Genomic DNA, 27,107 nt, shown 5'->3' on the forward strand with positions numbered 1-27,107 from the left:
AAGGTGGAGGTGGAACCTCTGGAGGTCAACTTCATCTTCATGGTTGAGGTTCTCCAACCTCATGGTTGAGGTTCTCCAACCATGGATGGTCCAAGGTGGAGGTGGAAGCTCTGGAGGAGGTCAACTTCAGCCTCATGGTTGAGGTTCTCCAGGTGGACCTCCAAGCTCCATCTCTAGGTGGACCTCAAACCTTCATCTCCAGATGGACCTCAAAGCTCCATCTCAAGGTGGACCTCAAACCTTCATCCATAGATGGACCTCAAGGCTCCATCTGACCTCCAAGCTCCATCTCCAGGTGGACCTCCGAGCTCCACCTCTAGGTGGACCTCAAACCTTCATCTCCAGATGGACCTCAGAGGTTCACCTCAAGGTGGACCTCAAACCTTCATCTCCAGATGGACCTCAAGGCTCCATCTGACCTCCAAGCTCCATCTCTAGGTGGACCTCAGAGCTCCACCTCTAGGTGGACCTCAAACCTTCATCTCCAGATGGACCTCAAGGCTCCATCTGACCTCCAAGCTCCATCTCCAGGTGGACTTCTGAGCTCCATCTCTAGGTGGACCTCAAACCTTCATCTCCAGATGGACCTCAGAGGTTCACCTCAAGGTGGACCTCAAACCTTCATCTCCAGATGGACCTCAAGGCTCCATCTGACCTCCAAGCTCCATCTCCAGGTGGACCTCTGAGCTCCACCTCTAGGTGGACCTCAAACCTTCATCTCCAGATGGACCTCAAAGCTCCATCTCAAGGTGGACCTCAAACCTTCATCCATAGATGGACCTCAAGGCTCCATCTGACCTCCAAGCTCCATCTCCAGGTGGACCTCAGAGGTTCACCTCTAGGTGGACCTCAAACCTTCATCTCCAGATGGACCTCAGAGGTTCACCTCAAGGTGGACCTCAAACCTTCATCTCCAGATGGACCTCAAGGCTCCATCTGACCTCCAAGCTCCATCTCCAGGTGGACCTCCGAGCTCCACCTCTAGGTGGACCTCAAACCTTCATCTCCAGATGGACCTCAGAGGTTCACCTCAAGGTGGACCTCAAACCTTCATCTCCAGATGGACCTCAAGGCTCCATCTGACCTCCAAGCTCCATCTCCAGGTGGACCTCAGAGGTTCACCTCTAGGTGGACCTCAAACCTTCATCTCCAGATGGACCTCAAAGCTCCATCTCAAGGTGGACCTCAAACCTTCATCCATAGATGGACCTCAAGGCTCCATCTGACCTCCAAGCTCCATCTCCAGGTGGACCTCAGAGGTTCACCTCTAGGTGGACCTCAAACCTTCATCTCCAGATGGACCTCAGAGGTTCACCTCAAGGTGGACCTCAAACCTTCATCTCCAGATGGACCTCAAGGCTCCATCTGACCTCCAAGCTCCATCTCTAGGTGGACCTCAGAGCTCCATCTCTAGGTGGACCTCAAACCTTCATCTCCAGATGGACCTCAGAGGTTCACCTCTAGGTGGACCTCAAACCTTCATCTCCAGATGGACCTCAAGGCTCCATCTGACCTCCAAGCTCCATCTCTAGGTGGACCTCAGAGCTCCACCTCTAGGTGGACCTCAAACCTTCATCTCCAGATGGACCTCAGAGGTTCACCTCGGGGTGGACCTCAAACCTTCATCTCCAGATGGACCTCAAGGCTCCATCTGACCTCCAAGCTCCATCTCTAGGTGGACCTCTGAGCTCCACCTCTAGGTGGACCTCAAACCTTCATCTCCAGATGGACCTCAGAGGTTCACCTCAAGGTGGACCTCAAACCTTCATCTCCAGATGGACCTCAAGGCTCCATCTGACCTCCAAGCTCCATCTCCAGGTGGACCTCAGAGCTCCATCTCTAGGTGGACCTCAAACCTTCATCTCCAGGTGGACCTCTGAGCTCCATCTCCAGGTGGACCTCAAACCTTCATCTCCAGATGGACCTCAAGGCTCCATCTGACCTCCAAGCTCCATCTCTAGGTGGACCTCTGAGCTCCACCTCTAGGTGGACCTCAAACCTTCATCTCCAGATGGACCTCAGAGGTTCACCTCGGGGTGGACCTCAAACCTTCATCTCCAGATGGACCTCAAGGCTCCATCTGACCTCCAAGCTCCATCTCTAGGTGGACCTCTGAGCTCCACCTCTAGGTGGACCTCAAACCTTCATCTCCAGATGGACCTCAGAGGTTCACCTCGAGGTGGACCTCAAACCTTCATCCATAGATGGACCTCAAGGCTCCATCTGACCTCCAAGCTCCATCTCCAGGTGGACCTCTGAGCTCCACCTCTAGGTGGACCTCAAACCTTCATCTCCAGATGGACCTCAGAGGTTCACCTCGAGGTGGACCTCAAACCTTCATCCATAGATGGACCTCAAGGCTCCATCTGACCTCCAAGCTCCATCTCCAGGTGGACCTCTGAGCTCCACCTCTAGGTGGACCTCCAAGCTCCATCTCCAGGTGGTCCTCAGAGGTTCACCTCGGGGTGGACCTCAAACCTTCATCTCCAGATGGACCTCAAGGCTCCATCTGACCTCCAAGCTCCATCTCCAGGTGGACCTCAGAGCTCCACCTCTAGGTGGACGTCAAACCTTCATCTCCAGATGGACCTCAGAGGTTCACCTCGGGGTGGACCTCAAACCTTCATCTCCAGATGGACCTCAAGGCTCCATCTGACCTCCAAGCTCCATCTCCAGGTGGACCTCAGAGCTCCATCTCTAGGTGGACCTCTGAGCTCCACCTCTAGGTGGACCTCAAACCTTCATCTCCAGATGGACCTCAGAGGTTCACCTCAAGGTGGACCTCAAACCTTCATCTCCAGATGGACCTCAAGGCTCCATCTGACCTCCAAGCTCCATCTCCAGGTGGACCTCCGAGCTCCACCTCTAGGTGGACCTCCAAGCTCCATCTCCAGGTGGACTTCTGAGCTCCATCTCTAGGTGGACCTCAAACCTTCATCTCCAGATGGACCTCAAGGCTCCATCTGACCTCCAAGCTCCATCTCCAGGTGGACCTCAGAGGTTCACCTCTAGGTGGACCTCAAACCTTCATCTCCAGATGGACCTCAGAGGTTCACCTCGAGGTGGACCTCAAACCTTCATCTCCAGATGGACCTCAAGGCTCCATCTGACCTCCAAGCTCCATCTCCAGGTGGACTTCTGAGCTCCACCTCTAGGTGGACCTCAAACCTTCATCTCCAGATGGACCTCAGAGGTTCACCTCGGGGTGGACCTCAAACCTTCATCTCCAGATGGACCTCAAGGCTCCATCTGACCTCCAAGCTCCATCTCTAGGTGGACCTCTGAGGTTCACCTCTAGGTGGACCTCAAACCTTCATCTCCAGATGGACCTCAGAGGTTCACCTCGGGGTGGACCTCAAACCTTCATCTCCAGATGGACCTCAAGGCTCCATCTGACCTCCAAGCTCCATCTCTAGGTGGACCTCTGAGCTCCACCTCTAGGTGGACCTCAAACCTTCATCTCCAGATGGACCTCAGAGGTTCACCTCAAGGTGGACCTCAAACCTTCATCTCCAGATGGACCTCAAGGCTCCATCTGACCTCCAAGCTCCATCTCCAGGTGGACCTCAGAGCTCCATCTCTAGGTGGACCTCAAACCTTCATCTCCAGGTGGACCTCTGAGCTCCATCTCCAGGTGGACCTCAAACCTTCATCTCCAGATGGACCTCAAGGCTCCATCTGACCTCCAAGCTCCATCTCTAGGTGGACCTCTGAGCTCCACCTCTAGGTGGACCTCAAACCTTCATCTCCAGATGGACCTCAGAGGTTCACCTCGGGGTGGACCTCAAACCTTCATCTCCAGATGGACCTCAAGGCTCCATCTGACCTCCAAGCTCCATCTCTAGGTGGACCTCTGAGCTCCACCTCTAGGTGGACCTCAAACCTTCATCTCCAGATGGACCTCAGAGGTTCACCTCGAGGTGGACCTCAAACCTTCATCCATAGATGGACCTCAAGGCTCCATCTGACCTCCAAGCTCCATCTCCAGGTGGACCTCTGAGCTCCACCTCTAGGTGGACCTCAAACCTTCATCTCCAGATGGACCTCAGAGGTTCACCTCGAGGTGGACCTCAAACCTTCATCCATAGATGGACCTCAAGGCTCCATCTGACCTCCAAGCTCCATCTCCAGGTGGACCTCTGAGCTCCACCTCTAGGTGGACCTCCAAGCTCCATCTCCAGGTGGTCCTCAGAGGTTCACCTCGGGGTGGACCTCAAACCTTCATCTCCAGATGGACCTCAAGGCTCCATCTGACCTCCAAGCTCCATCTCCAGGTGGACCTCAGAGCTCCACCTCTAGGTGGACGTCAAACCTTCATCTCCAGATGGACCTCAGAGGTTCACCTCGGGGTGGACCTCAAACCTTCATCTCCAGATGGACCTCAAGGCTCCATCTGACCTCCAAGCTCCATCTCCAGGTGGACCTCAGAGCTCCATCTCTAGGTGGACCTCTGAGCTCCACCTCTAGGTGGACCTCAAACCTTCATCTCCAGATGGACCTCAGAGGTTCACCTCAAGGTGGACCTCAAACCTTCATCTCCAGATGGACCTCAAGGCTCCATCTGACCTCCAAGCTCCATCTCCAGGTGGACCTCCGAGCTCCACCTCTAGGTGGACCTCCAAGCTCCATCTCCAGGTGGACTTCTGAGCTCCATCTCTAGGTGGACCTCAAACCTTCATCTCCAGATGGACCTCAAGGCTCCATCTGACCTCCAAGCTCCATCTCCAGGTGGACCTCAGAGGTTCACCTCTAGGTGGACCTCAAACCTTCATCTCCAGATGGACCTCAGAGGTTCACCTCGAGGTGGACCTCAAACCTTCATCTCCAGATGGACCTCAAGGCTCCATCTGACCTCCAAGCTCCATCTCCAGGTGGACTTCTGAGCTCCACCTCTAGGTGGACCTCAAACCTTCATCTCCAGATGGACCTCAGAGGTTCACCTCGGGGTGGACCTCAAACCTTCATCTCCAGATGGACCTCAAGGCTCCATCTGACCTCCAAGCTCCATCTCTAGGTGGACCTCTGAGGTTCACCTCTAGGTGGACCTCAAACCTTCATCTCCAGATGGACCTCAGAGGTTCACCTCGGGGTGGACCTCAAACCTTCATCTCCAGATGGACCTCAAGGCTCCATCTGACCTCCAAGCTCCATCTCTAGGTGGACCTCTGAGCTCCACCTCTAGGTGGACCTCAAACCTTCATCTCCAGATGGACCTCAGAGGTTCACCTCAAGGTGGACCTCAAACCTTCATCTCCAGATGGACCTCAAGGCTCCATCTGACCTCCAAGCTCCATCTCCAGGTGGACCTCAGAGCTCCATCTCTAGGTGGACCTCAAACCTTCATCTCCAGGTGGACCTCTGAGCTCCATCTCCAGGTGGACCTCAAACCTTCATCTCCAGATGGACCTCAAGGCTCCATCTGACCTCCAAGCTCCATCTCTAGGTGGACCTCTGAGCTCCACCTCTAGGTGGACCTCAAACCTTCATCTCCAGATGGACCTCAGAGGTTCACCTCGGGGTGGACCTCAAACCTTCATCTCCAGATGGACCTCAAGGCTCCATCTGACCTCCAAGCTCCATCTCTAGGTGGACCTCTGAGCTCCACCTCTAGGTGGACCTCAAACCTTCATCTCCAGATGGACCTCAAAGCTCCATCTCAAGGTGGACCTCAAACCTTCATCCATAGATGGACCTCAAGGCTCCATCTGACCTCCAAGCTCCATCTCTAGGTGGACCTCAGAGCTCCACCTCTAGGTGGACCTCAAACCTTCATCTCCAGATGGACCTCAGAGGTTCACCTCTAGGTGGACCTCAAACCTTCATCTCCAGATGGACCTCAAGGCTCCATCTGACCTCAGATGTTCATCTCCAGGTGGACCTCTGAGCTCCACCTCTAGGTGGACCTCAAACCTTCATCTCCAGGTGGACCTCTGAGCTCCATCTCTAGGTGGACCTCAAACCTTCATCTCCAGATGGACCTCAAGGCTCCATCTGACCTCAGAGCTCCATCTCCAGGTGGACTTCTGAGCTCCACCTCTAGGTGGACCTCCAAGCTCCATCTCCAGGTGGACTTCTGAGCTCCATCTCAAGGTGGACCTCAAACCTTCATCCATAGATGGACCTCAAGGCTCCATCTGACCTCCAAGCTCCATCTCTAGGTGGACCTCTGAGCTCCACCTCTAGGTGGACCTCAAACCTTCATCTCCAGATGGACCTCAGAGGTTCACCTCGGGGTGGACCTCAAACCTTCATCTCCAGGTGGACCTCAAGGCTCCATCTGACCTCCAAGCTCCATCTCCAGGTGGACCTCTGAGCTCCACCTCTAGGTGGACCTCCAAGCTCCATCTCCAGGTGGTCCTCAGAGGTCTTCTCCTCTCTCCTTCCAGCCGTGGTCAGTGCCATCCCAGTGCCCACCCTGGAGAGCGCTCAGTACCCAGGGGTGTTGCCCTCCCCCACTGGAGCCTTCCCTCCCCCCCACTTCCCTCTGCGCCCTCTGCCCTTCCCCAGCCTGCCTGCTGACAGGAGCTTCGCTGCTGCCCGAGGTACTTCCTCCTTTACTTCCTCTTTTACTTCCTCCTTTGCTTCCTTGGTTCCTTCTCTGCTTCTTTCTTTGCCTCTCTGCTTCTTTTCTGCCTTTCTTTGCTCCTTTCCTCCTTTGCTTCCTTCTTTCCTTCCTCCTTTCCTCCTTTGCTTCCTTGTTTGCTCCTTTACTTCCTCCTTTACTTCCTCCTTTGCTTCCTCCTTTGCGTCTTCGGTTCCTTCTCTGCTTCTCTCTTGGCTTCTTTGCTTCCTTTCTGCCTTTCTTTGCTCCTTTTCTCCTTTGTTTCCTCCTTTGCTTCTCTGTTTCTTTCATTCCCCTCTTTGCTTCCTCCTTTGCTTCCTCCTTTACTTCCTGCTTTGCTTCCTCCTTTGCTTCCTCGGTTCCTTCTCTGCTTCTCTCTTGGCTTCTTTGCTTCCTTTCTGCCTTTCTTTGCTCCTTTCCTCCTTTCCTTCCTTCTTTCCTTCCTCTTTTCCTCCTTTGCTTCCTCGTTTCCTCCTTTACTTCCTCCTTTACTTCCTGCTTTGCTTCCTCCTTTGCTTCCTGCTTTACTTCCTGCTTTGCTTCCTTGGTTCCTTCTTTGCTTCTTTCTTCGCTTCTCTGCTTCCTTTCTGCCTTTCTTTGCTCCTTTCCTCCTTTGTTTCCTCCTTTGCTTCTGTGTTTCTTTCCTTCCCCTCTTTGCTTCCTCCTTTACTTCCTCCTTTACTTCCTGCTTTGCTTCCTCCTTTGCTTCCTCGGTTCCTTCTTTGCTTCTTTCTTCGCTTCTCTGCTTCCTTTCTGCCTTTCTTTGCTCCTTTCCTCCTTTGCTTCCTCCTTTGCTCCTTTCTTCCTTTGCTTCCTCCTTTGCTCCTTTCCTCCTTTGTTTCCTGCTTTGTTTCCCCCTTTGCTTCCTCCTTTGCTTCCTTCTCTCCTTCCTTGTTTCCTTCTTTTTGCCCTTCTTTGCTCCTTTCATCCTTTCCTTCCTGCTTTGCTTCCTTCTTGGCTTCCTCCTTTCCTTCTTTGCTTCCTCCTTTCCTTCTGTCTTTCTTTGCTCCTTTCCTCCTTTCTTTCCTGCTTTGCTTCCTTCTTTGCTTCCTCGTTTCCTGCTTTGCTTCCTCCTTTCCTTCTTTCTTTGTTCCTTTCATCCTTTGCTTCCTAATTTACTTCCTTCTTTCCTCCTTTGCTTCCTCTTTTCCTTCTTCATGCCTTTCTTTGCTCCCTTCCTCCTTTCCTCCTTTGTTTCCATCTTTCCTTCTTTACTTCCTTGTTTCTTTCTTGTTTCCTCCTTTGCTTCCTCTTTTCCTTCTCTGTTCCTTTCTTTGCTTCTTTGCTTCCTTTCCACTTCTTTGCTCCTTTCATCCTTTGCTTCCTCCTTTGCTTCCTTGCTTCCTCCTTTGTTTCCTCCTTTACTTCCTCCTTTGTTTCGTTCTTTACTTCCTCCTTCACTTCCTCCTTCCCTCTCTGCTTCCCCTCTCTCCCTGGCCCTCTCCTGCCAGCCCTGCTCAGTGCCATCCTCCTGGGCTGCTGCCCTCCCCCACTGGAGCCTTCCCTGCCCCCCACTTCCCTCTGCGCCCTCTGCCCTTCCCCAGCCTGCCTGCTGACAGGAGCTTCGCTGCTGCCCGAGGTACTTCCTCCTTTACTTCCTCCTTTACTTCCTCCTTTGCTTCCTCGCTTCCTTCTCCGCTGCTTTCTTCGCTTCTCTGCTTCCTTTCTGCCTTTCTTTGCTCCTTTCCTCCTTTGTTTCCTCCTTTGCTTCTCTGTTTCTTTCATTCCCCTCTTTGCTTCCTCCTTTACTTCCTCCTTTACTTCCTGCTTTGCTTCCTGCTTCGTTTCCTCCTTTCCTTCTCCGCTTCTTTCTTCGCTTCTTTGCTTCCTTTCTGCCTTTCTTTGCTCCTTTCCTCCTTTGCTTCCTCCTTTCCTTCCTCCTTTCCTCCTTTGCTTCCTCATTTCCTCCTTTACTTCCTCCTTTACTTCCTCCTTTGCTTCCTCCTTTACTTCCTCCTTTGCTTCCTGCTTTGTTTCCTCACTTCCTTCTCCGCTTCTTTCTTCACTTCTTTGCTTCCATTCTGCCTTTCTTTGCTCCTTTCCTCCTTTGCTTCCTCCTTTCCTTCCTCCTTTCCTCCTTTGCTTCCTCATTTCCTCCTTTACTTCCTCCTTTACTTCCTCCTTTGCTTCCTCCTTTACTTCCTCCTTTGCTTCCTGCTTTGTTTCCTCACTTCCTTCTCCGCTTCTTTCTTCACTTCTTTGCTTCCATTCTGCCTTTCTTTGCTCCTTTCCTCCTTTGCTTCCTCCTTTCCTTCCTCCTTTGCTTCCTCCTTTCCTCCTTTGCTTCCTCGTTTCCTCCTTTACTTCCTCCTTTACTTCCTGCTTTGCTTCCTGCTTTGTTTCCTTGTTTCCTTCTCTGTTTCTTTCTTCGCTTCTTTGCTTCCTTTCTGCCTTTCTTTGCTCCTTTCCTCCTTTCCTTCCTCCTTTCCTTCCTCCTTTCCTTCCTCCTTTCCTCCTTTGCTTCCTCCTTTCCTCCTTTACTTCCTCCTTTACTTCCTGCTTTGCTTCCTGCTTTGTTTCCTTGCTTCCTTCTCTGTTTCTTTCTTCGCTTCTTTGCTTCTTTCTTCGCTTCCTTTCTGCCTTTCTTTGCTCCTTTCTTCCTTTGCTCCTTTCCTCCTTTACTTCCACCTTTGTGTCCTCCTTTGCTTCCTCCTTTGCTTCCTCGTTTCCTCCTTTGCTTCCTCGTTTCCTCCTTTACTTCCTCATTTCCTTCTTTCTTTGCTCCTTTCGTCCTTTGCTTCCTTCTTTCTTTCTTTCATTCCCCTCTTTGTTTCCTTCTTTCCTGCTTTGTTTCCTCCTTTGCTTCCTCCTTTGCTTCCTCCTTTGATTCCTCCTTTCTTTCCTCCTTTGCTTCCACGTTTCCTTCTTTGCTTCCTCCTTTCCTGCTTTCTTTGCTCCTTTCTTTCCTTTGTTTCCTCCTTTGTTTCTTTCCTTCCTTCCTTCCTTCCTTCCTTCCTTCCTTCCTTCCTTCCTTCCTTCCTTCCTTCCTTCCTTCCTTCCTTCCTTCCTTCCTTCCTTCCTTCCTTCCTTCCTTCCTTCCTTCCTTCCTCAGGGGTCTGGTAGCCACCAGGGCCACCAAGTGGCCACCAGACCCCTAAGTGGCCACCAAGCCACCAAGTAGCCACCAGGCCCCTTTGTTTGCCACCAGACCACCAAGTAGCCACCAGGGCCACCAAGTGGCCACCTGACCCCGAGGTGGCCACCAAGCCACCAAGTAGCCACCAGGCCCCTTTGGTAGCCACCAAGTAGCCACCAGACACACAAGTGATCTCCAGACCCCTAAGTAGCTACCAGGCCCCTTTGGTAGCCACCAGGCCCCTTTGGTAGCCACCAAGTAGCCACCAAACACCCAAGTGATCTCCAGACCCCTAAGTAGCTACCAGGCCCCTTTGGTAGCCACCAGGCCCCCATGTAGCCACCAGAGCCACCAAGTGGCCACCAGACCTCTAAGTGGTCTCCAAGCCACCAAGTAGCCACCAGGACCCTTTGGTAGCCACCAGGGCCACTAAGTGGCCACCAGACCTCTAAGTGGCCACCAAGCCACCAAGTAGCCACCAGACCCTTAAGTGGTCCCCAAGCCACCAAGTAGACACCAGACCCCTATGCTAGCCACCAGACCACCAAGTAGCCCCCAGGCCACTAAGTGGCCACCAAGTAGCCACCAAGTGGTCACCAGACCCCCCCCCACTAAGTAGTCCCCAAGCCACCAAGTAGCCACCAGGCCCCTTTGGTAGCCACCAAGTAGCCACCAGACACACAAGTGATCTCCAGACCCCTAAGTAGCTACCAGGCCCCTTTGGTAGCCACCAGGCCCCTTTGGTAGCCACCAAGCAGCCACCAAACACCCAAGTGATCTCCAGACCCCTAAGTAACTCCCAGACCCCTTTGGTAGCCACCAGGCCCCCAAGTAGCCACCAGGGCCACCAAGTGGCCACCAGACCTCTAAGTGGTCAAAGCCACCAAGTAGCCACCAGGACCCTTTGGTAGCCACCAGGGCCACTAAGTGGCCACCAGACCCCTAAGTGGTCCCTAAGCCACCAAGTGGCCACCAGACCCCTAAGTGGTCCCTAAGCCACCAAGTGGCCACCAGGGCCACCAAGTGGCCACCAAGCCACCAAGTAGCCACCAGGCCCCTTTGGTAGCCACCAGACCACCAAGTGGCCACCAAGTGATCTCCAGACCCCTAAGTAACTCCCAGACCCCTTTGGTAGCCACCAGGCCCCTTTGGTAGCCACCACCTCCCTTTCTAACCACCTCCTTCCTCTTCCTCCTCCCCTCAGCCACCGAAGGCCCTGCCCAGCAGCAACCTCCTCTGCTCCCCTCCGGCCACCCTGACCCCCCCAGCGGGGAGGAGGCCCCCAGCAGGACCATCCCCACTGCCTGTGTCCGTCCCACTCACCCCCTCAGGAGCTTTGCCAACCCTCTGCTGCCTCCCCCCATGAGCTCCATCGAGCCCAAGGTCCCTTACACGCCCTTGATGGCCCAGACAGGTGAGGAGGGCTTGGGGGGTGGGGGTCAAAAGAGGTCCTGGGGGGGGCGACTGAGAGGTGTTATGGAGTCTAGAGGGGGTCTGGGAGGGGATGGAGGTGGAAGGGTCCCTTTAGGGGTCACCATGGTGGAGATATGAGAAGGTTGGAGAAGGCCTTCAAGAGGTTGAGGGTCAAGGAGTAACTTTGGTGGTCACCAAAGAGGAGTTATGGAGTCTAGAGGTGGTCTGGGAGGGGATGGAGGTGGAAGGGTCCCCATAGGGGTCACCATGGTGGAGATATGAGAAGGTTGGAGAAGGCCTTCAAGGTGTTGGGGGTCAAGGAGTAACCTTCATGGCCAACAAAGAGGAGTTATGGAGTCTAGAGGTGGTCTGGGAGGGGATGGAGGTGGAAGGGTCCCCTTAGGGGTCACCATGGTGGAGATATGAGAAGGTTGGAGAAGGCCTTCAAGAGGTTGAGGGTCAAGGAGCAGCTTCTAAGATCAGCAAAGAGGAGTTATGGAGTCTAGAGGTGGTCTGGGAGGGGATGGAGGTGGAAGGGTCACTTTAGAGGTCACCAAGGTGGAGATATGAGAAGGTTGGAGAAGGCCTTCAAGGTGCTGAGGGCCAAGGAGCAGCTTCTGAGGTCACCAAAGAGGAGTTATGGAGTCTAGAGGTGGTCTGGGAGGGGATGGAGGTGGAAGGGTCACTTTAGTGGGCACCAAGGTGGAGATATGAGAAGGTTGGAGAAGGCCTTCAAGGTGCTGAGGGCCAAGGAGCAACCTTCATGGCCAACAAAGAGGAGTTAATGGAGTCTAGAGGTGGTCTGGGAGGGGATGGAGGTGGAAGGGTCCCCATAGGGGTCACCATGGTGGAGATATGAGAAGGTTGGAGAAGGCCTTCAAGAGGTTGGGGGTCAAGGAGGGACCTTCATGGCCAACAAAGAGGAGTTATGGAGTCTAGAGGTGGTCTTGGAGGGGATGGAGGTGGAAGGGTCCCCTTAGGGGTCACCATGGTGGAGATATGAGAAGGTTGGAGAAGGCCTTCAAGGTGTTGAGGGTCAAGGAGCAACCTTCATGGCCAACAAAGAGATGTTATGGAGTCTAGAGGTGGTCTTGGAGGGGATGGAGGTGGAAGGGTCACTTTAGAGGGCACCAAGGTGGAGATATGAGAAGGTTGGAGAAGGCCTTCAAGGGGTTGAGGGTCAAGGAGCAGCTTTGGTGGTCAGCAAAGAGGAGTTATGGAGTCTAGAGGTGGTCTTGGAGGGGATGGAGGTGGAAGGGTCACCTTAGGGGTCACCATGGTGGAGATATGAGAAGGTTGGAGAAGGCCTTCAAGGTGTTGAGGGTCAAGGAGCAGCTTCTAAGGTCAGCAAAGAGGAGTTATGGAGTCTAGAGGTGGTCCTGGAGGGGATGGAGGTGGAAGGGTCACTTTGGTGGTCACCATGGTGGAGATATGAGAAGGTTGGAGAAGGCCTTCAATAGGTTGAGGGTCAAGGAGGAGCTTCTAAGGTCACCAAAGAGGAGTTATGGAGTCTAGAGGTGGTCTGGGAGGGGATGGAGGTGGAAGGGTCCCCATAGGGGTCACCATGGTGGAGATATGAGAAGGTTGGAGAAGGCCTTCAGGGTGTTGAGGGTCAAGGAGTAACCTTCATGGCCAACAAAGAGGAGTTATGGAGTCTAGAGGTGGTCTGGGAGGGGATGGAGGTGGAAGAGTCACCTTAGGGGTCACCAAGGTGGAGATATGAGAAGGTTGGAGAAGGCCTTCAAGAGGTTGAGGGCCAAGGAGTAACCTTCATGGCCAATAAAGAGGAGTTATGGAGTCTAGAGGTGGTCTTGGAGGGGATGGAGGTGGAAGGGTCCCCTTAGGGGTCACCATGGTGGAGATATGAGAAGGTTGGAGAAGGCCTTCAAGGTGTTGGGGGTCAAGGAGTAACCTTCATGGCCAACAAAGAGGAGTTATGGAGTCTAGAGGTGGTCTGGGAGGGGATGGAGGTGGAAGGGTCCCCTTAGGGGTCACCATGGTGGAGATAGGAGAAGGTTGGAGAAGGCCTTCAAGATGTTGAGGGTCAAGGAGAAACCTTCATGGCCAACAAAGAGGAGTTATGGAGTCTAGAGGTGGTCTGGGAGGGGATGGAGGTGGAAGGGTCACTTTATAGGTCACCATGGTGGAGATATGAGAAGGTTGGAGAAGGCCTTCAAGAGGTTGAGGGCCAAGGAGTAACCTTCATGGCCAACAAAGAGGAGTTATGGAGTCTAGAGGTGGTCTTGGAGGGGATGGAGGTGGAAGGGTCCCTTTAGAGGTCACCATGGTGGAGATATGAGAAGGTTGGAGAAGGCCTTCAAGAGGTTGAGGGTGAAGGAGTAACCTTCATGGCCAACAAAGAGGAGTGATGGAGTCTAGAGGTGGTCTGGGAGGGGATGGAGGTGGAAGGGTCCCCATAGGAGTCACCATGGTGGAGATATGAGAAGGTTGGAGAAGGCCTTCAAGGTGTTGAGGGCCAAGGAGTAACCTTCATGGCCAACAAAGAGGATTTATGGAGTCTAGAGGTGGTCTTGGAGGGGATGGAGGTGGAAGGGTCCCCTTAGGGGTCACCATGGTGGAGATATGAGAAGGTTGGAGAAGGCCTTCAAGATGTTGAGGGTCAAGGAGCAACCTTCATGGACAATAAAGAGGAGTTATGGAGTCTAGAGGTGGTCTGGGAGGGGATGGAGGTGGAAGAGTCACCTTGGTGGTCACCAATGTGGAGATATGAGAAGGTTGGAGAAGGCCTTCAAGGTGCTGAGGGTCAAGGAGGAGCTTCTAAGGTCACCAAAGAGGAGTTATGGAGTCTAGAGGTGGTCTGGGAGGGGATGGAGGTGGAAGGGTCACTTTAGGGGTCACCATGGTGGAGATATGAGAAGGTTGGAGAAGGCCTTCAAGAGGTTGAGGGTCAAGGAGCAACCTTCATGGCCAACAAAGAGGAGTTATGGAGTCTAGAGGTGGTCTGGGATGGGATGGAGGTGGAAGGGTCACCTTAGGGGTCACCATGGTGGAGATATGAGAAGGTTGGAGAAGGCCTTCAAGGTTCTGAGGACCAAGGAGTAACCTTCATGGCCAACAAAGAGGAGTTATGGAGTCTAGAGGTGGTCTTGGAGGGGATGGAGGTGGAAGGGTCCCTTTAGGGGTCACCATGGTGGAGATATGAGAAGGTTGGAGAAGGCCTTCAAGGTGTTGGGGGTCAAGGAGTAACCTTCATGGCCAACAAAGAGGAGTTATGGAGTCTAGAGGTCGTCTGGGAGGGGATGGAGGTGGAAGGGTCCCTTTAGGGGTCACCATGGTGGAGATATGAGAAGGTTGGAGAAGGCCTTCAAGGTGTTGGGGGTCAAGGAGTAACCTTCATGGCCAACAAAGAGGAGTTATGGAGTCTAGAGGTGGTCTGGGAGGGGATGGAGGTGGAAGGGTCACTTTAGAGGTCACCAAGGTGGAGATATGAGAAGGTTGGAGAAGGCCTTCAAGAGGTTGAGGGTCAAGGAGTAACCTTCATGGCCAACAAAGAGGAGTTATGGAGTCTAGAGGTGGTCTGGGAGGGGATAGAGGTGGAAGAGTCACCTTGGTGGTCACCAATGTGGAGATATGAGAAGGTTGGAGAAGGCCTTCAAGGTGCTGAGGGTCAAGGAGGAGCTTCTAAGGTCACCAAAGAGGAGTTATGGAGTCTAGAGGTGGTCCTGGAGGGGATGGAGGTGGAAGGGTCCCCTTAGGGGTCACCATGGTGGAGATAGGAGAAGGTTGGAGAAGGCCTTCAAGGTTCTGAGGACCAAGGAGTAACCTTCATGGACAGCAAAGAGGAGTTATGGAGTCTAGAGGTGGTCTGGGAGGGGATGGAGGTGGAAGGGTCACTTTGGGGGTCACCATGGTGGAGATATGAGAAGGTTGGAGAAGGCCTTCAAGGTGTTGAGGGCCAAGGAGTAACCTTCATGGCCAACAAAGAGGAGTTATGGAGTCTAGAGGTGGTCTGGGAGGGGATGGAGGTGGAAGGGTCCCCATAGGGGTCACCATGGTGGAGATATGAGAAGGTTGGAGAAGGCCTTCAAGAGGTTGAGGGTCAAGGAGTAACCTTCATGGCCAACAAAGAGGAGTTATGGAGTCTAGAGGTGGTCCTGGAGGGGATGGAGGTGGAAGGGTCACTGTAGAGGTCACCATGGTGGAGATATGAGAAGGTTGGAGAAGGCCTTCAAGATGTTGGGGGTCAAGGAGCAGCTTCTAAGGTCAGCTAAGAGGAGTTATGGAGTCTAGAGGTGGTCCTGGAGGGGATGGAGGTGGAAGGGTCCCTTTAGAGGTCACCATGGTGGAGATATGAGAAGGTTGGAGAAGGCCTTCAAGGTGTTGAGGGCCAAGGAGTAACCTTCATGGACAACAAAGAGAAGTTATGGAGTCTAGAGGTGGTCTGGGAGGGGATGGAGGTGGAAGGGTCCCCATAGGGGTCACCAACGTGGAGATCTGAGAAGGTTGGAGAAGGCCTTCAAGGTGTTGGGGGTCAAGGAGTAACCTTCATGGCCAACAAAGAGGAGTTATGGAGTCTAGAGGTCGTCTGGGAGGGGATGGAGGTGGAAGGGTCCCTTTAGGGGTCACCATGGTGGAGATATGAGAAGGTTGGAGAAGGCCTTCAAGATGTTGGGGGTCAAGGAGCAGCTTCTAAGGTCAGCTAAGAGGAGTTATGGAGTCTAGAGGTGGTCCTGGAGGGGATGGAGGTGGAAGGGTCACCTTAGGGGTCACCATGGTGGAGATATGAGAAGGTTGGAGAAGGCCTTCAAGGTGCTGAGGGTCAAGGAGCAGCTTCTAAGGTCACCAAAGAGGAGTTATGGAGTCTAGAGGTGGTCTGGGAGGGGATGGAGGTGGAAGGGTCCCCTTTAGAGGTCACCATGGTGGAGATATGAGAAGGTTGGAGAAGGCCTTCAAGAGGTTGAGGGTCAAGGAGCAACCTTCATGGCCAACAAAGAGGAGTTATGGAGTCTAGAGGTGGTCTGGGATGGGATGGAGGTGGAAGGGTCACCTTAGGGGTCACCATGGTGGAGATATGAGAAGGTTGGAGAAGGCCTTCAAGGTTCTGAGGACCAAGGAGTAACCTTCATGGCCAACAAAGAGGAGTTATGGAGTCTAGAGGTGGTCTTGGAGGGGATGGAGGTGGAAGGGTCCCTTTAGGGGTCACCATGGTGGAGATATGAGAAGGTTGGAGAAGGCCTTCAAGGTGCTGAGGGTCAAGGAGGAGCTTCTAAGGTCACCAAAGAGGAGTTATGGAGTCTAGAGGTGGTCTGGGAGGGGATGGAGGTGGAAGGGTCCCCTTAGGGGTCACCATGGTGGAGATATGAGAAGGTTGGAGAAGGCCTTCAAGAGGTTGAGGGTCAAGGAGGAACCTTCATGGCCAATAAAGAGGAGTTATGGAGTCTAGAGGTGGTCTGGGAGGGGATGGAGGTGGAAGGGTCACTTTAGTGGGCACCAAGGTGGAGATAGGAGAAGGTTGGAGAAGGCCTTCAAGGTGCTGAGGGTCAAGGAGTAACCTTCATGGACAGCAAAGAGGAGTTATGGAGTCTAGAGGTGGTCCTGGAGGGGATGGAGGTGGAAGGGTCCCCTTAGGGGTCACCATGGTGGAGATATGAGAAGGTTGGAGAAGGCCTTCAAGAGGTTGAGGGTCAAGGAGCAACCTTCATGGCCAACAAAGAGGAGTTATGGAGTCTAGAGGTGGTCTTGGAGGGGATGGAGGTGGAAGGGTCCCCTTAGGGGTCACCATGGTGGAGATATGAGAAGGTTGGAGAAGGCCTTCAAGGTGCTGAGGGTCAAGGAGTAACCTTCATGGCCAACAAAGAGGAGTTATGGAGTCTAGAGGTGGTCCTGGAGGGGATGGAGGTGGAAGGGTCACTTTAGGGGTCACCATGGTGGAGATATGAGAAGGTTGGAGAAGGCCTTCAAGGTGTTGAGGGTCAAGGAGCAACCTTCATGGACAGCAAAGAGGAGTTATGGAGTCTAGAGGTGGTCTGGGAGGGGATAGAGGTGGAAGGGTCACTTTAGGGGTCACCATGGTGGAGATATGAGAAGGTTGGAGAAGGCCTTCAAGGGGTTGAGGGTCAAGGAGGAACCTTCATGGACAGCAAAGAGGAGTTATGGAGTCTAGAGGTGGTCTGGGAGGGGATGGAGGTGGAAGGGTCACTTTAGAGGTCACCATGGTGGAGATAGGAGAAGGTTGGAGAAGGCCTTCAAGATGCTTTTGGGGTTCTTCTGAGGTTCCTCAGCTGAGGAACTTCTCCTCCTCCTCCTCCTCTTCTCCTTCCAGGACCTCCTGCTGGCAAGGTCCAGGTGAAGACAGCGTCCTTGGGGCTGGTGGCCAAAGCCAGGTCCCCTCTGCTGCCTGTTTCGGTCCCTACTGCTCCTGAGGTGGCAGAAGAAGGCCAGAAGGAGGTGGAGGACACCACCAACGTGAGGAGCATCTTCTGGGGGGGGGGGGAGGAGTCCACCAGGGTGGGGTGGAGAAGGTTGAGGAGGGGTTGGAGAGGTTGGAGAGGTCCATGGGGACCTTCTTTGGTGGCTTGGGTGGACCTGGAGGTGACCTTGGTGGAGTTAAAGTGACCTTGGAGGACCTTGAGGTGGCCTTGGAGGACTTAAAGTGGCCTTGGAGGACCTCGAGGTGGTCTTGGAGGACCTCAAAGTGGCCTTGGAGGACTTAAAGTGACCTTGGAGGACCTCAAAGTGACCTTGGAGGACTTAAAGTGACCTTGGAGGACCTCAAAGTGGTCTTGGAGGACCTTAAGGTGACCTTGGAGGACCTCGAGGTGACCTTGGAGGACCTCAAGGTGGCCTTGGAGGACCTCAAGGTGGCCTTGGAGGACTTAAAGTGACCTTGGAGGACCTCAAGGTGGTCTTGGAGGACCTCAAAGTGGCCTTGGAGGACCTCAAAGTGACCTTGGAGGACCTCGAGGTGGCCTTGGAGGACCTCAAGGTGGCCTTGGAGGACCTTGAGGTGGCCTTGGAGGACCTCAAGGTGGCCTTGGAGGACCTCAAAGTGGCCTTGGAGGACCTCAAGGTGGCCTTGGAGGACCTCAAAGTGGCCTTGGAGGACCTCAAGGTGGTCTTGGAGGACCTTAAGGTGACCTTGGAGGACCTCGAGGTGACCTTGGAGGACCTCAAGGTGGCCTTGGAGGACCTCGAGGTGGCCTTGGAGGACTTAAAGTGGCCTTGGAGGACCTCAAGGTGGTCTTGGAGGACTTAAAGTGACCTTGGAGGACCTCAAGGTGGCCTTGGAGGACATCAAGGTGGCCTTGGAGGACTTAAAGTGGCCTTGGAGGACTTAAAGTGACCTTGGAGGACCTTGAGGTGACCTTGGAGGACCTCGAGGTGACCTTGGAGGACTTAAAGTGACCTTGGAGGACCTCAAGGTGGCCTTGGAGGACCTCAAAGTGACCTTGGAGGACCTCAAGGTGGTCTTGGAGGACCTCAAAGTGACCTTGGAGGACCTTGAGGTGACCTTGGAGGACCTTGAGGTGACCTTGGAGGACCTCAAGGTGGTCTTGGAGGACCTCAAGGTGGCCTTGGAGGACCTCAAAGTGACCTTGGAGGACCTTAAAGTGGCCTTGGAGGACCTCAAAGTGACCTTGGAGGACCTCATGGTGGCCTTGGAGGACCTCAAAGTGGTCTTGGAGGACCTTGAGGTGGCCTTGGAGGACCTCAAAGTGACCTTGGAGGACCTCGAGGTGGTCTTGGAGGACCTCAAGGTGGTCTTGGAGGACCTCAAGGTGGTCTTGGAGGACCTCAAAGTGACCTTGGAGGACCTTGAGGTGACCTTGGAGGACCTCAAGGTGGCCTTGGAGGACCTCAAGGTGGCCTTGGAGGACCTCAAGGTGGCCTTGGAGGACCTCAAAGTGGCCTTGGAGGACTTAAAGTGACCTTGGAGGACCTCAAAGTGGCCTTGGAGGACTTAAAGTGACCTTGGAGGACCTTGAGGTGACCTTGGAGGACCTCAAGGTGGCCTTGGAGGACCTTGAGGTGGTCTTGGAGGACCTCAAGGTGGCCTTGGAGGACCTCAAAGTGGCCTTGGAGGACCTCAAGGTGGCCTTGGAGGACCTCAAAGTGGCCTTGGAGGACCTCAAGGTGGCCTTGGAGGACCTCAAAGTGGCCTTGGAGGACCTCAAGGTGGCCTTGGAGGACCTCAAAGTGGCCTTGGAGGACCTCAAGGTGACCTTGGAGGACTTAAAGTGGCCTTGGAGGACCTCAAGGTGGCCTTGGAGGACCTCAAGGTGGCCTTGGAGGACCTCAAAGTGGCCTTGGAGGACTTAAAGTGACCTTGGAGGACCTCAAAGTGGCCTTGGAGGACTTAAAGTGACCTTGGAGGACCTTGAGGTGACCTTGGAGGACCTCGAGGTGGTCTTGGAGGACCTCAAGGTGGCCTTGGAGGACCTTAAGGTGACCTTGGAGGACCTCGAGGTGGTCTTGGAGGACCTCAAGGTGACCTTGGAGGACCTCAAGGTGGCCTTGGAGGACCTCAAGGTGACCTTGGAGGACCTCAAAGTGACCTTGGAGGACCTCAAGGTGGTCTTGGAGGACCTCAAGGTCCTGGAAGGGGTTGGGAAGGAGCTTGGAAGGTCCTAGAAGGGGTTGGGAAGGACCTGGAATGGGTTGGGAAGGAGCTTGGAAGGTCCTGGAAGGGGTTGGGATGGACCTGGAATGGGTTGGGAAGGACCTGGAAGGTCCTGGAAGGGGTTGGGAAGGAGCTTGGAAGGTCCTGGAAGGGGTTGGGATGGACCTGGAATGGGTTGGGATGGACTTGGAATGGGTTGGGATGGACCTGGAATGGGTTGGGAATGACCTGGAATGGGCTGGGATGGACCTGGAATGGGTTGGGAAGGAGCTTGGAGCTCATGGAATGGGTTGGGAAGGACCTGGAAGGTCCTGGAAGGGGTTGAGATGGACCTGGAATGGGTTGGGAAGGTCCTGGAAGGTCCTGGAATGGGTTGGCAAGGAGCTTGGAAGGGCCTAGAATGGGTTGGGATGGACCTGGAAGGTCCTGGAAGGGGTTGGGAAGGAGCTTGGAGCTCATGGAATGGGTTGGGATGGACCTGGAATGGGTTGGGAAGGACCTGGAGGGTCCTGGAAGGAGCTTGGAAGGTCCTGGAATGGGTTGGGATGGACCTGGAAGGTCCTGGAAGGAGCTTGGAAGGTCCTGGAAGGGGTTGGGATGGACCTGGAATGGGTTGGGATGAGTTGGGATGGGTTGGGAATGACCTGGAATGGGTTGGGAAGGAGCTTGGAAGGTCCTGGAAGGAGCTTAGAAGGTCCTGGAATGGGTTGGGATGGACCTGGAATGGGTTGGGATGAGTTGGGATGGGTTGGGAATGACCTGGAAGGTCCTGGAAGGGGTTGAGATGGACCAGGAATGGGTTGGGAAGGACCTGGAATGGGTTGGGAATGACCTGGAATGGGTTGGGATGGACCTGGAATGGGTTGGGATGAGTTGGGATGGGTTGGGAAGGACCTGGAATGGGTTGGGATGGACCTGGAATGGGTTGGGATGAGTTGGGATGGGTTGGGAATGACCTGGAATGGGTTGGGATGGACCTGGAATGGGTTGGGAAGGACCTGGAATGGGTTGGGAAGGAGCTTGGAAGGTGCTGGAATGGGTTGGGATGGACCTGGAATGGGTTGGGATGAGTTGGGATGGGTTGGGAAGGACCTGGAAGGGGTTGGGATGAGTTGGGATGAGTTGGGAATGACCTGGAATGGGTTGGGATGAGTTGGGATGGGTTGGGAAGGTCCTGGAATGGGTTGGAAGAGCTCTGAAGGGAGCAGATTGAGTTGGAAGCTTCCAAGGGCATGGAATGGGTTGGGATGGACCTGGAATGGGTTGGGATGAGTTGGGATGGGTTGGGATAGACCTGGAATGGGTTGGGATGAGTTGGGATGAGTTGGGATGGACTTGGAATGGGTTGGGAAGGACCTGGGATGGGTTGGGATGGACCTGGAATGGGTTGGGAAGGAGCTTGGAAGGTCCTGGAATGGGTTGGGAAGGAGCTTGGAGCTCCTGGAATGGGTTGGGATGGACCTGGAATGGGTTGGGATGAGTTGGGATGGGTTGGGATGGGCATGGAATGGGTTGGGATGAGTTGGGAATGACCTGGAATGGGTTGGGAAGGAGCTTGGAAGGTCCTGGAAGGGGTTGGAAGAGCTCTGAAGGGAGCAGATTGGGTCAGAAGCTTCCAAGGGCATGGAATGGGTTGGGATGGACCTGGAATGGGTTGGGATGAGTTGGGATGAGTTGGGAAGGACCTGGAATGGGTTGGGATGAGTTGGGATGGGTTGGGATGGACTTGGAATGGGTTGGGAATGACCTGGAATGGGTTGGGATGAGTTGGGATGGGTTGGGATGGACCTGGAATGGGTTGGGAAGGAGCTTGGAAGGTCCTGGAATGGGTTGGGAAGGAGCTTGGAGCTCCTGGAATGGGTTGGGATGGACCTCGAATGGGTTGGGATGAGTTGGGATGGGTTGGGAATGACCTGGAATGGGTTGGGAAGGACCTGGAATGGGTTGGGAAGGAGCTTGGAAGGTCCTGGAATGGGTTGGGATGGACCTGGAATGGGTTGAGATGAGTTGGGATGGGTTGGGATGGGCATGGAATGGGTTGGGATGAGTTGGGATGGGTTGGGAATGACCTGGAATGGGTTGGGAATGACCTGGGATGGGTTGGGATGGACATGGAATGGGTTGGGATGAGTTGGGATGGACCTGGAATGGGTTGGGAAGGACCTGGAATGGGTTGGGAAGGAGCTTGGAAGGTCCTGGAAGGGGTTGGAAGAGCTCTGAAGGGAGCAGATTGAGTTGGAAGCTTCCAAGGTCCTGGAATGGGTTGGGATGAGTTGGGATGGACTTGGAATGGGTTGGGAAGGACCTGGGATGGGTTGGGAAGGTCCTGGAATGGGTTTGGATGAGTTGGGATGGGTTGGGATGGACCTGGAATGGGTTGGGATGAGTTGGGATGGGTTGGGAATGACCTGGAATGGGTTGGGAATGACCTGGAATGGGTTGGGATGGGTTGGGATGGACCTGGAATGGGTTGGGAAGGAGCTTGGAAGGTCCTGGAATGGGTTGGAAGAGCTCTGAAGGGAGCAGATTGAGTTGGAAGCTTCCAAGGGCATGGAATGGGTTGGGATGGACCTGGAATGGGTTGGGATGAGTTGGGATAGGTTGGGAAGGACCTGGAATGGGTTGGGATGGACTTGGAATGGGTTGGAAGAGATCTGAAGGGAGCAGATTGGGTCAGAAGCTTCCAAGGGCATGGAATGGGTTGGGATGGACCTGGAATGGGTTGGGATGAGTTGGGATGAGTTGGGAAGGACCTGGAATGGGTTGGGATGAGTTGGGATGGGTTGGGAAGGACCTGGAATGGGTCGGGAAGGACCTTCCAAGGTCTTCTCCTGCCCTTGCAGGTCTATGAACAGGACGACCTGAGCGAGCAGATGGCGAGTTTGGAAGGGTTGATGAAGCAGCTCAATGCCATCACTGGCTCAGCCTTCTGAGCCTTCCTCTTCCTCCTCTTCCTCCTCATCCTCATCTTCAGGAGCGACTTCCTCTTCCACTTCCTCTTCCACTTCCTCCTCGTTCCGGAGCGAAGGAAGTGAAGTTGAGATCTCCGTTGAGGAGTTTCCTTCTTCTCCTTCTTCTCCTTCTCCTCCTTTTCCTCCTTCTTCTCCTTTTCCTCCTCTTCCTCCTCCTCTTCATCCTCATCCTCATCATCATCTTCAGGAGCGACTTCCTCTTCCACTTCCTCTTCCACTTCCTCCTCGTTCCGGAGCGAAGGAAGTGAAGTTGAGATCTCCGCGGAGGAGTTTCCTCCTCCTCCTTCTTCTCCTTCTCCTCTTCTTCCTCCTCCTCCTCCTCCTCTTCATCCTCATCCTCATCATTATCTTTAGGAGTGACTTCCTCTTCCACTTCCACTTCCTCTTCCACTTCCTCCTCGTTCCGGAGCGAAGGAAGTGAAGTTGAGATCTCTGCGGAGGAGTTTCCTTCTTCTCCTTCTTCTCCTTCTCCTCTTCCTCCTCCTTCTTCTCCTCCTCTTCCTCCTCTTCCTCCTCCTCTTCATCCTCATCCTCATCCTCATCCTCATCTTCAGGAGCGACTTCCTCTTCCACTTCCTCTTCCACTTCCTCCTCGTTCCGGAGCGACGGAAGTGAAGTTGAGATCTCTGTGGAGGAGTTTCCTTCTTCTCCTTCTCCTCCTTCTCCTCCTTCTCCTCCTTTTCCTCCTTCTCCTCCTCCTCTTCTTCCTCATCCTCATCATTATCTTTAGGAGGGACTTCCTCTTCCACTTCCACTTCCTCTTCCACTTCCTCCTCGTCCCGGAGCGAAGGAAGTGAAGTTGAGATCTCTGTTGAGGAGTTTCCTTCTCCTCCTTCTTCTCCTTCTCCTCTTCCTCCTCCTTCTTCTCCTCCTCTTCCTCCTCTTCCTCCTCCTCTTCATCCTCATCCTCATCATTATCTTTAGGAGGGACTTCCTCTTCCACTTCCACTTCCTCTTCCACTTCCTCCTCGTTCCGGAGAGAAGGAAGTGAAGTTGAGATCTCCGCGGAGGAGTTTCCTCCTCCTCCTTCTTCTCCTTCTCCTCTTCTTCTTCCTCCTCCTCCTCTTCCTCCTCCTCTTCATCCTCATCCTCATCCTCATCTTCAGGAGCGACTTCCTCTTCCACTTCCTCTTCCACTTCCTCTTCCACTTCCTCATCATTCTGGAGCAAGGAAGTGAAGTAGAGATTTCCGCAGAGGAGTTTCCTCCTCCTCCTTCTCCTCCTTCTCCTCTTCCTCCTCATCCTTATCATCACCTTGAGGAGCAACTTCCTCTTCCACTTCCACTTCCTCACCCTTCCTTCCCTCCTCTTCCTTCCCTCCTCTTCCTTCCCTCCTCTTCCTTCCCTCCTCTCTCCCTTCCCTTCCCTTCCCTTCCCTTCCCTTCCCTTCCCTTCCCTTCCCTTCCCTTCCCTTCCCTTCCCTTCCCTTCCCTTCCCTTCCCTTCCCTTCCCTTCCCTTCCCTTCCCTTCCCTTCCCTTCCCTTCCCTTCCCTTCCCTTCCCTTCCCTTCCCTTCCCTTCCCTTCCCTTCCCTTCCCTTCCCTTCCCTTCCCTTCCCTTCCCTTCCCTTCCCTTCCCTTTCCTTCCTTCCTTCCTTCCTTCCTTCCTTCCTTCCTTCCTTCCTTCCTTCCTTCCTTCCTTCCTTCCTTCCTTCCTTCCTTCCTTCCTTCCTCCCTTCCTCCCTTTCCCTCCTTCCTTCCTTCCTTCCTTCCTTCCTTCCTTCCTTCCTTCCTTCCTTCCTTCCTTCCTTCCTTCCTTCCTTCCTTCCTTCCTTCCTTCCTTCCTTCCTTCCTTCCCCAAATTCCCAATTTTAACTCTTTTCCCCCCCAAAATTCCCAATTTTTAGCTCTTCCCTCCCAAAATTCCCAATTTTTTGCCAATTCCCCCCCCAAAATTCCCAACTTTGCCTTTGTTCCCAGCCAAAATTCCCAATTTTAGCTCTTTCCCCTCCCAAAATTCCCAATTTTAGCTCTTTCACCCCAGAATAATTCCCATTTTAGCTCTTTTTCCCTTAAACATTCCCAAATTTTGTGCTTTTCCCACCCAAATTCCCAAATTTATCTGTTTCCCCCTCAAAAATTCCCAAACTTTGCTCTTTTCCCTCAAAAATTCCCAAATTTTAGCTCTTTTCCCACCAAAATTCCACAATTTTGCTGTTTCCCCTTCAAAAAATCCCAAATTTTGTGCTTTTCCATCAAAAAATTCCCAAATTTTGCTCTTTTCCCACCAAAATTCCAAACTTTATCTGTTTCCCCCTCAAAAATTCCCGAACTTTGCTCTTTTCCCACCAAAATTCCCAAATTTTAGCTCTTTTCCCACCAAAATTCCCAAATTTAGTTCTTTTCCCACCAAAATTCCACAATTTAGCTGATTTCTGCTCAGAAATTCCCAAATTTTAGCTCTTTTCCTACCAGAATTCCCAAATTTTGCTCTTTTCCCTCAAAAATTCCCAGATTTAGCTCTTTTCCCATCCAAATTCCACAATTTAGCTCCTTTCTCCTCCAAAATTCCCAAACTTAGCTCTTTTCCCCCCAAACAATGCCAAATTTATCTCTTTTCCCTCAAAATTCCCAAATTTTCCTCATTCCTCCCCAAGAATTCCCAAAATTTCCTTTCCCCCCCAAAAAATTCCCAAATTTTCCTCATTCCTCCCCCCAAATTCCCAAATTTTCCTCATTCTTCCCAAGAATTCCCAAAATTTCATTTTTCTTCCTCAAAATTCCCAAATTTTCCTCATTCCTCCCTCAAAATTCCCAACATTTCCTTTTTCCTCCTCAAAATTCCCAAATTTTCCTCATTTCCTCCCCAAAATTCCCAAATTTTCCTCATTCTTCCCAAGAATTCCCAAAATTTCATTTTTCTTCCTCAAAATTCCCAAATTTTCCTCATTCCTCCCTCAAAATTCCCAACATTTCCTTTTTCCTCCTCAAAATTCCCAAATTTTCCTCATTTCCTCCCCAAAATTCCCAAATTTTCCTCATTCTTCCCAAGAATTCCCAAAATTTCATTTTTCTTCCTCAAAATTCCCAAATTTTCCTCATTCCTCCCTCAAAATTCCCAACATTTCCTTTTTCCTCCTCAAAATTCCCAAATTTTCCTCATTTCCTCCCCAAAATTCCCAAATTTTCCTCATTTCCTCCTCCAAATTCCCAAATTTTCCTCATTTCCTCCCAAAATTTCCCAAATTTTCCTTTTTCCCCCCAACAAATTTTCTTCTTCTTCTTCCTCTGCTTCTTCCTCTCCCTTTTCCTCTTCCCCTTCCTATTCCTCTCCCTCTTCCTCTTCTCTTCTCTTCTTCCTCTTCCTCTTCTCCTTTCCCTTCTCCTCTTATCCCTCTTTTCCTCCTGCTTCTCCTCTTCCCCTTCTCTTCCTCTTCTCTTCCTCTTCTCTTCCTCTTCTCTTACTCTTCTCTTCCTCTTCCTCTTCCTCTTCCTCTTCCTCTTCTCTTCTCTTCTTCCTCTTCCTCTTCCCCTCTTCCTCTTCTCTTCTCCTTCCCCTTCTCCTCTCTTCCCTCTTTTCCTCCTGCTTCTCCTCTTCCCCTTCTCTTCTTCCTCTTCTCTTCTCCTTCCCCTTCTCCTCTCTTCCCTCTTTTCTTCCTGCTTCTCCTCTTCCTCTTCCTCTTCCTCCTTTCCTTCCTCTTCTCCTCTTCTTCTTCCCACTTTTCTTCCTCTTCTCCTCTTCCTCTTCTCTTCTACTTCCCCTTCTCCTCTCTTCCCTCTTTTCCTCCTGCTTCTCCTCTTCCTCTTCTCTTCCTCTTCTCTTCCTCTTCATCTTCTCTTCTTCCTCTTCTCTTCTCCTTTCCCTTCTCCTCTCTTCCCTCTTTTCCTCCTGATTCTCCTCTTCCCCTTCTCTTCCTCATCTCTTCCTCTTCTTCTTCCTCCTTTCCTTCCCCTTCTCCTCTTCTTCTTCCTCCTTTTCTTCCTCTTCTCTTCTTCCTCTTCTCTTCTCCTTCCCCTTCTCCTCTCTTTCCTCTTTTCCTCCTGATTCTCCTCTTCCTCTTCTCTTCCTCTTCTCTTCCTCTTCTCTTCCTCTTCTCCTCTTCCTCTTCTCTTCTCCTTCCCCTTCTCCTCTCTTCCCTCTTTTCCTCCTGCTTCTCCTCTTCCCCTTCTTTTCCTCTTCTCTTCCTCGTCTCTTCCTCCTTTCCTTCCTCTTCTCCTCTTCTTCTTCCTCCTTTTCTTCCTCTTCTCCTCTTCTTCTTCCTCCTTTCCTTCCTCTTCTCCACTTCCTCATTTCCTTCCTCTTCTCCTTCCTCATCCTCCCCCCACCCCCCCTCCTGATATCCCAATTGGCTCCAACTCCATCTTCATCCTGGAGACCTCCAGAGAGAGGAAGAGGAGGAGGAGGAGGAGGACGAGGAGGAGGAAGATGAGGAGGAAGAGGATAGTAAGAGAACAAGAAGAAAGAGGAAGAGGAAGTGGAGGAGAGGAAGGGGAAGGAGGAGAAGGGGAAGAAGGGGAGAAGGAGGAGAGGAAGGAGGAGAGGAAGAAGAGGAGGAGGGGAACAA

The 27,107-nt window shown here is 52.9% G+C and overlaps 1 protein-coding gene across 1 annotated transcript in view; it reads left to right on the forward strand.

Moving 5' to 3' along the window:
* The window catches only part of LOC135174527 (netrin receptor DCC-like), a gene marked incomplete at its 5' end in the record, with an annotated part of 39,820 nt that extends 17,089 nt beyond the window's left edge, over positions 1 to 22,731 (forward strand). The window contains 5 exons of the mRNA XM_064141802.1: positions 6,387 to 6,589; positions 8,024 to 8,141; positions 10,843 to 11,052; positions 17,335 to 17,477; positions 22,476 to 22,731. Of these exons, the coding sequence (XP_063997872.1) occupies positions 6,387 to 6,589; positions 8,024 to 8,141; positions 10,843 to 11,052; positions 17,335 to 17,477; positions 22,476 to 22,565 (764 nt within the window). The remainder of the gene's footprint in view (positions 1 to 6,386; positions 6,590 to 8,023; positions 8,142 to 10,842; positions 11,053 to 17,334; positions 17,478 to 22,475) is intronic.
* Positions 22,732 to 27,107: the final 4,376 nt, after the last annotated feature.

The sequence above is a fragment of the Pogoniulus pusillus genome, unplaced genomic scaffold (genome assembly GCF_015220805.1).
Source record: "Pogoniulus pusillus isolate bPogPus1 unplaced genomic scaffold, bPogPus1.pri scaffold_72_arrow_ctg1, whole genome shotgun sequence".
Classification (NCBI taxonomy): domain Eukaryota; kingdom Metazoa; phylum Chordata; class Aves; order Piciformes; family Lybiidae; genus Pogoniulus; species Pogoniulus pusillus.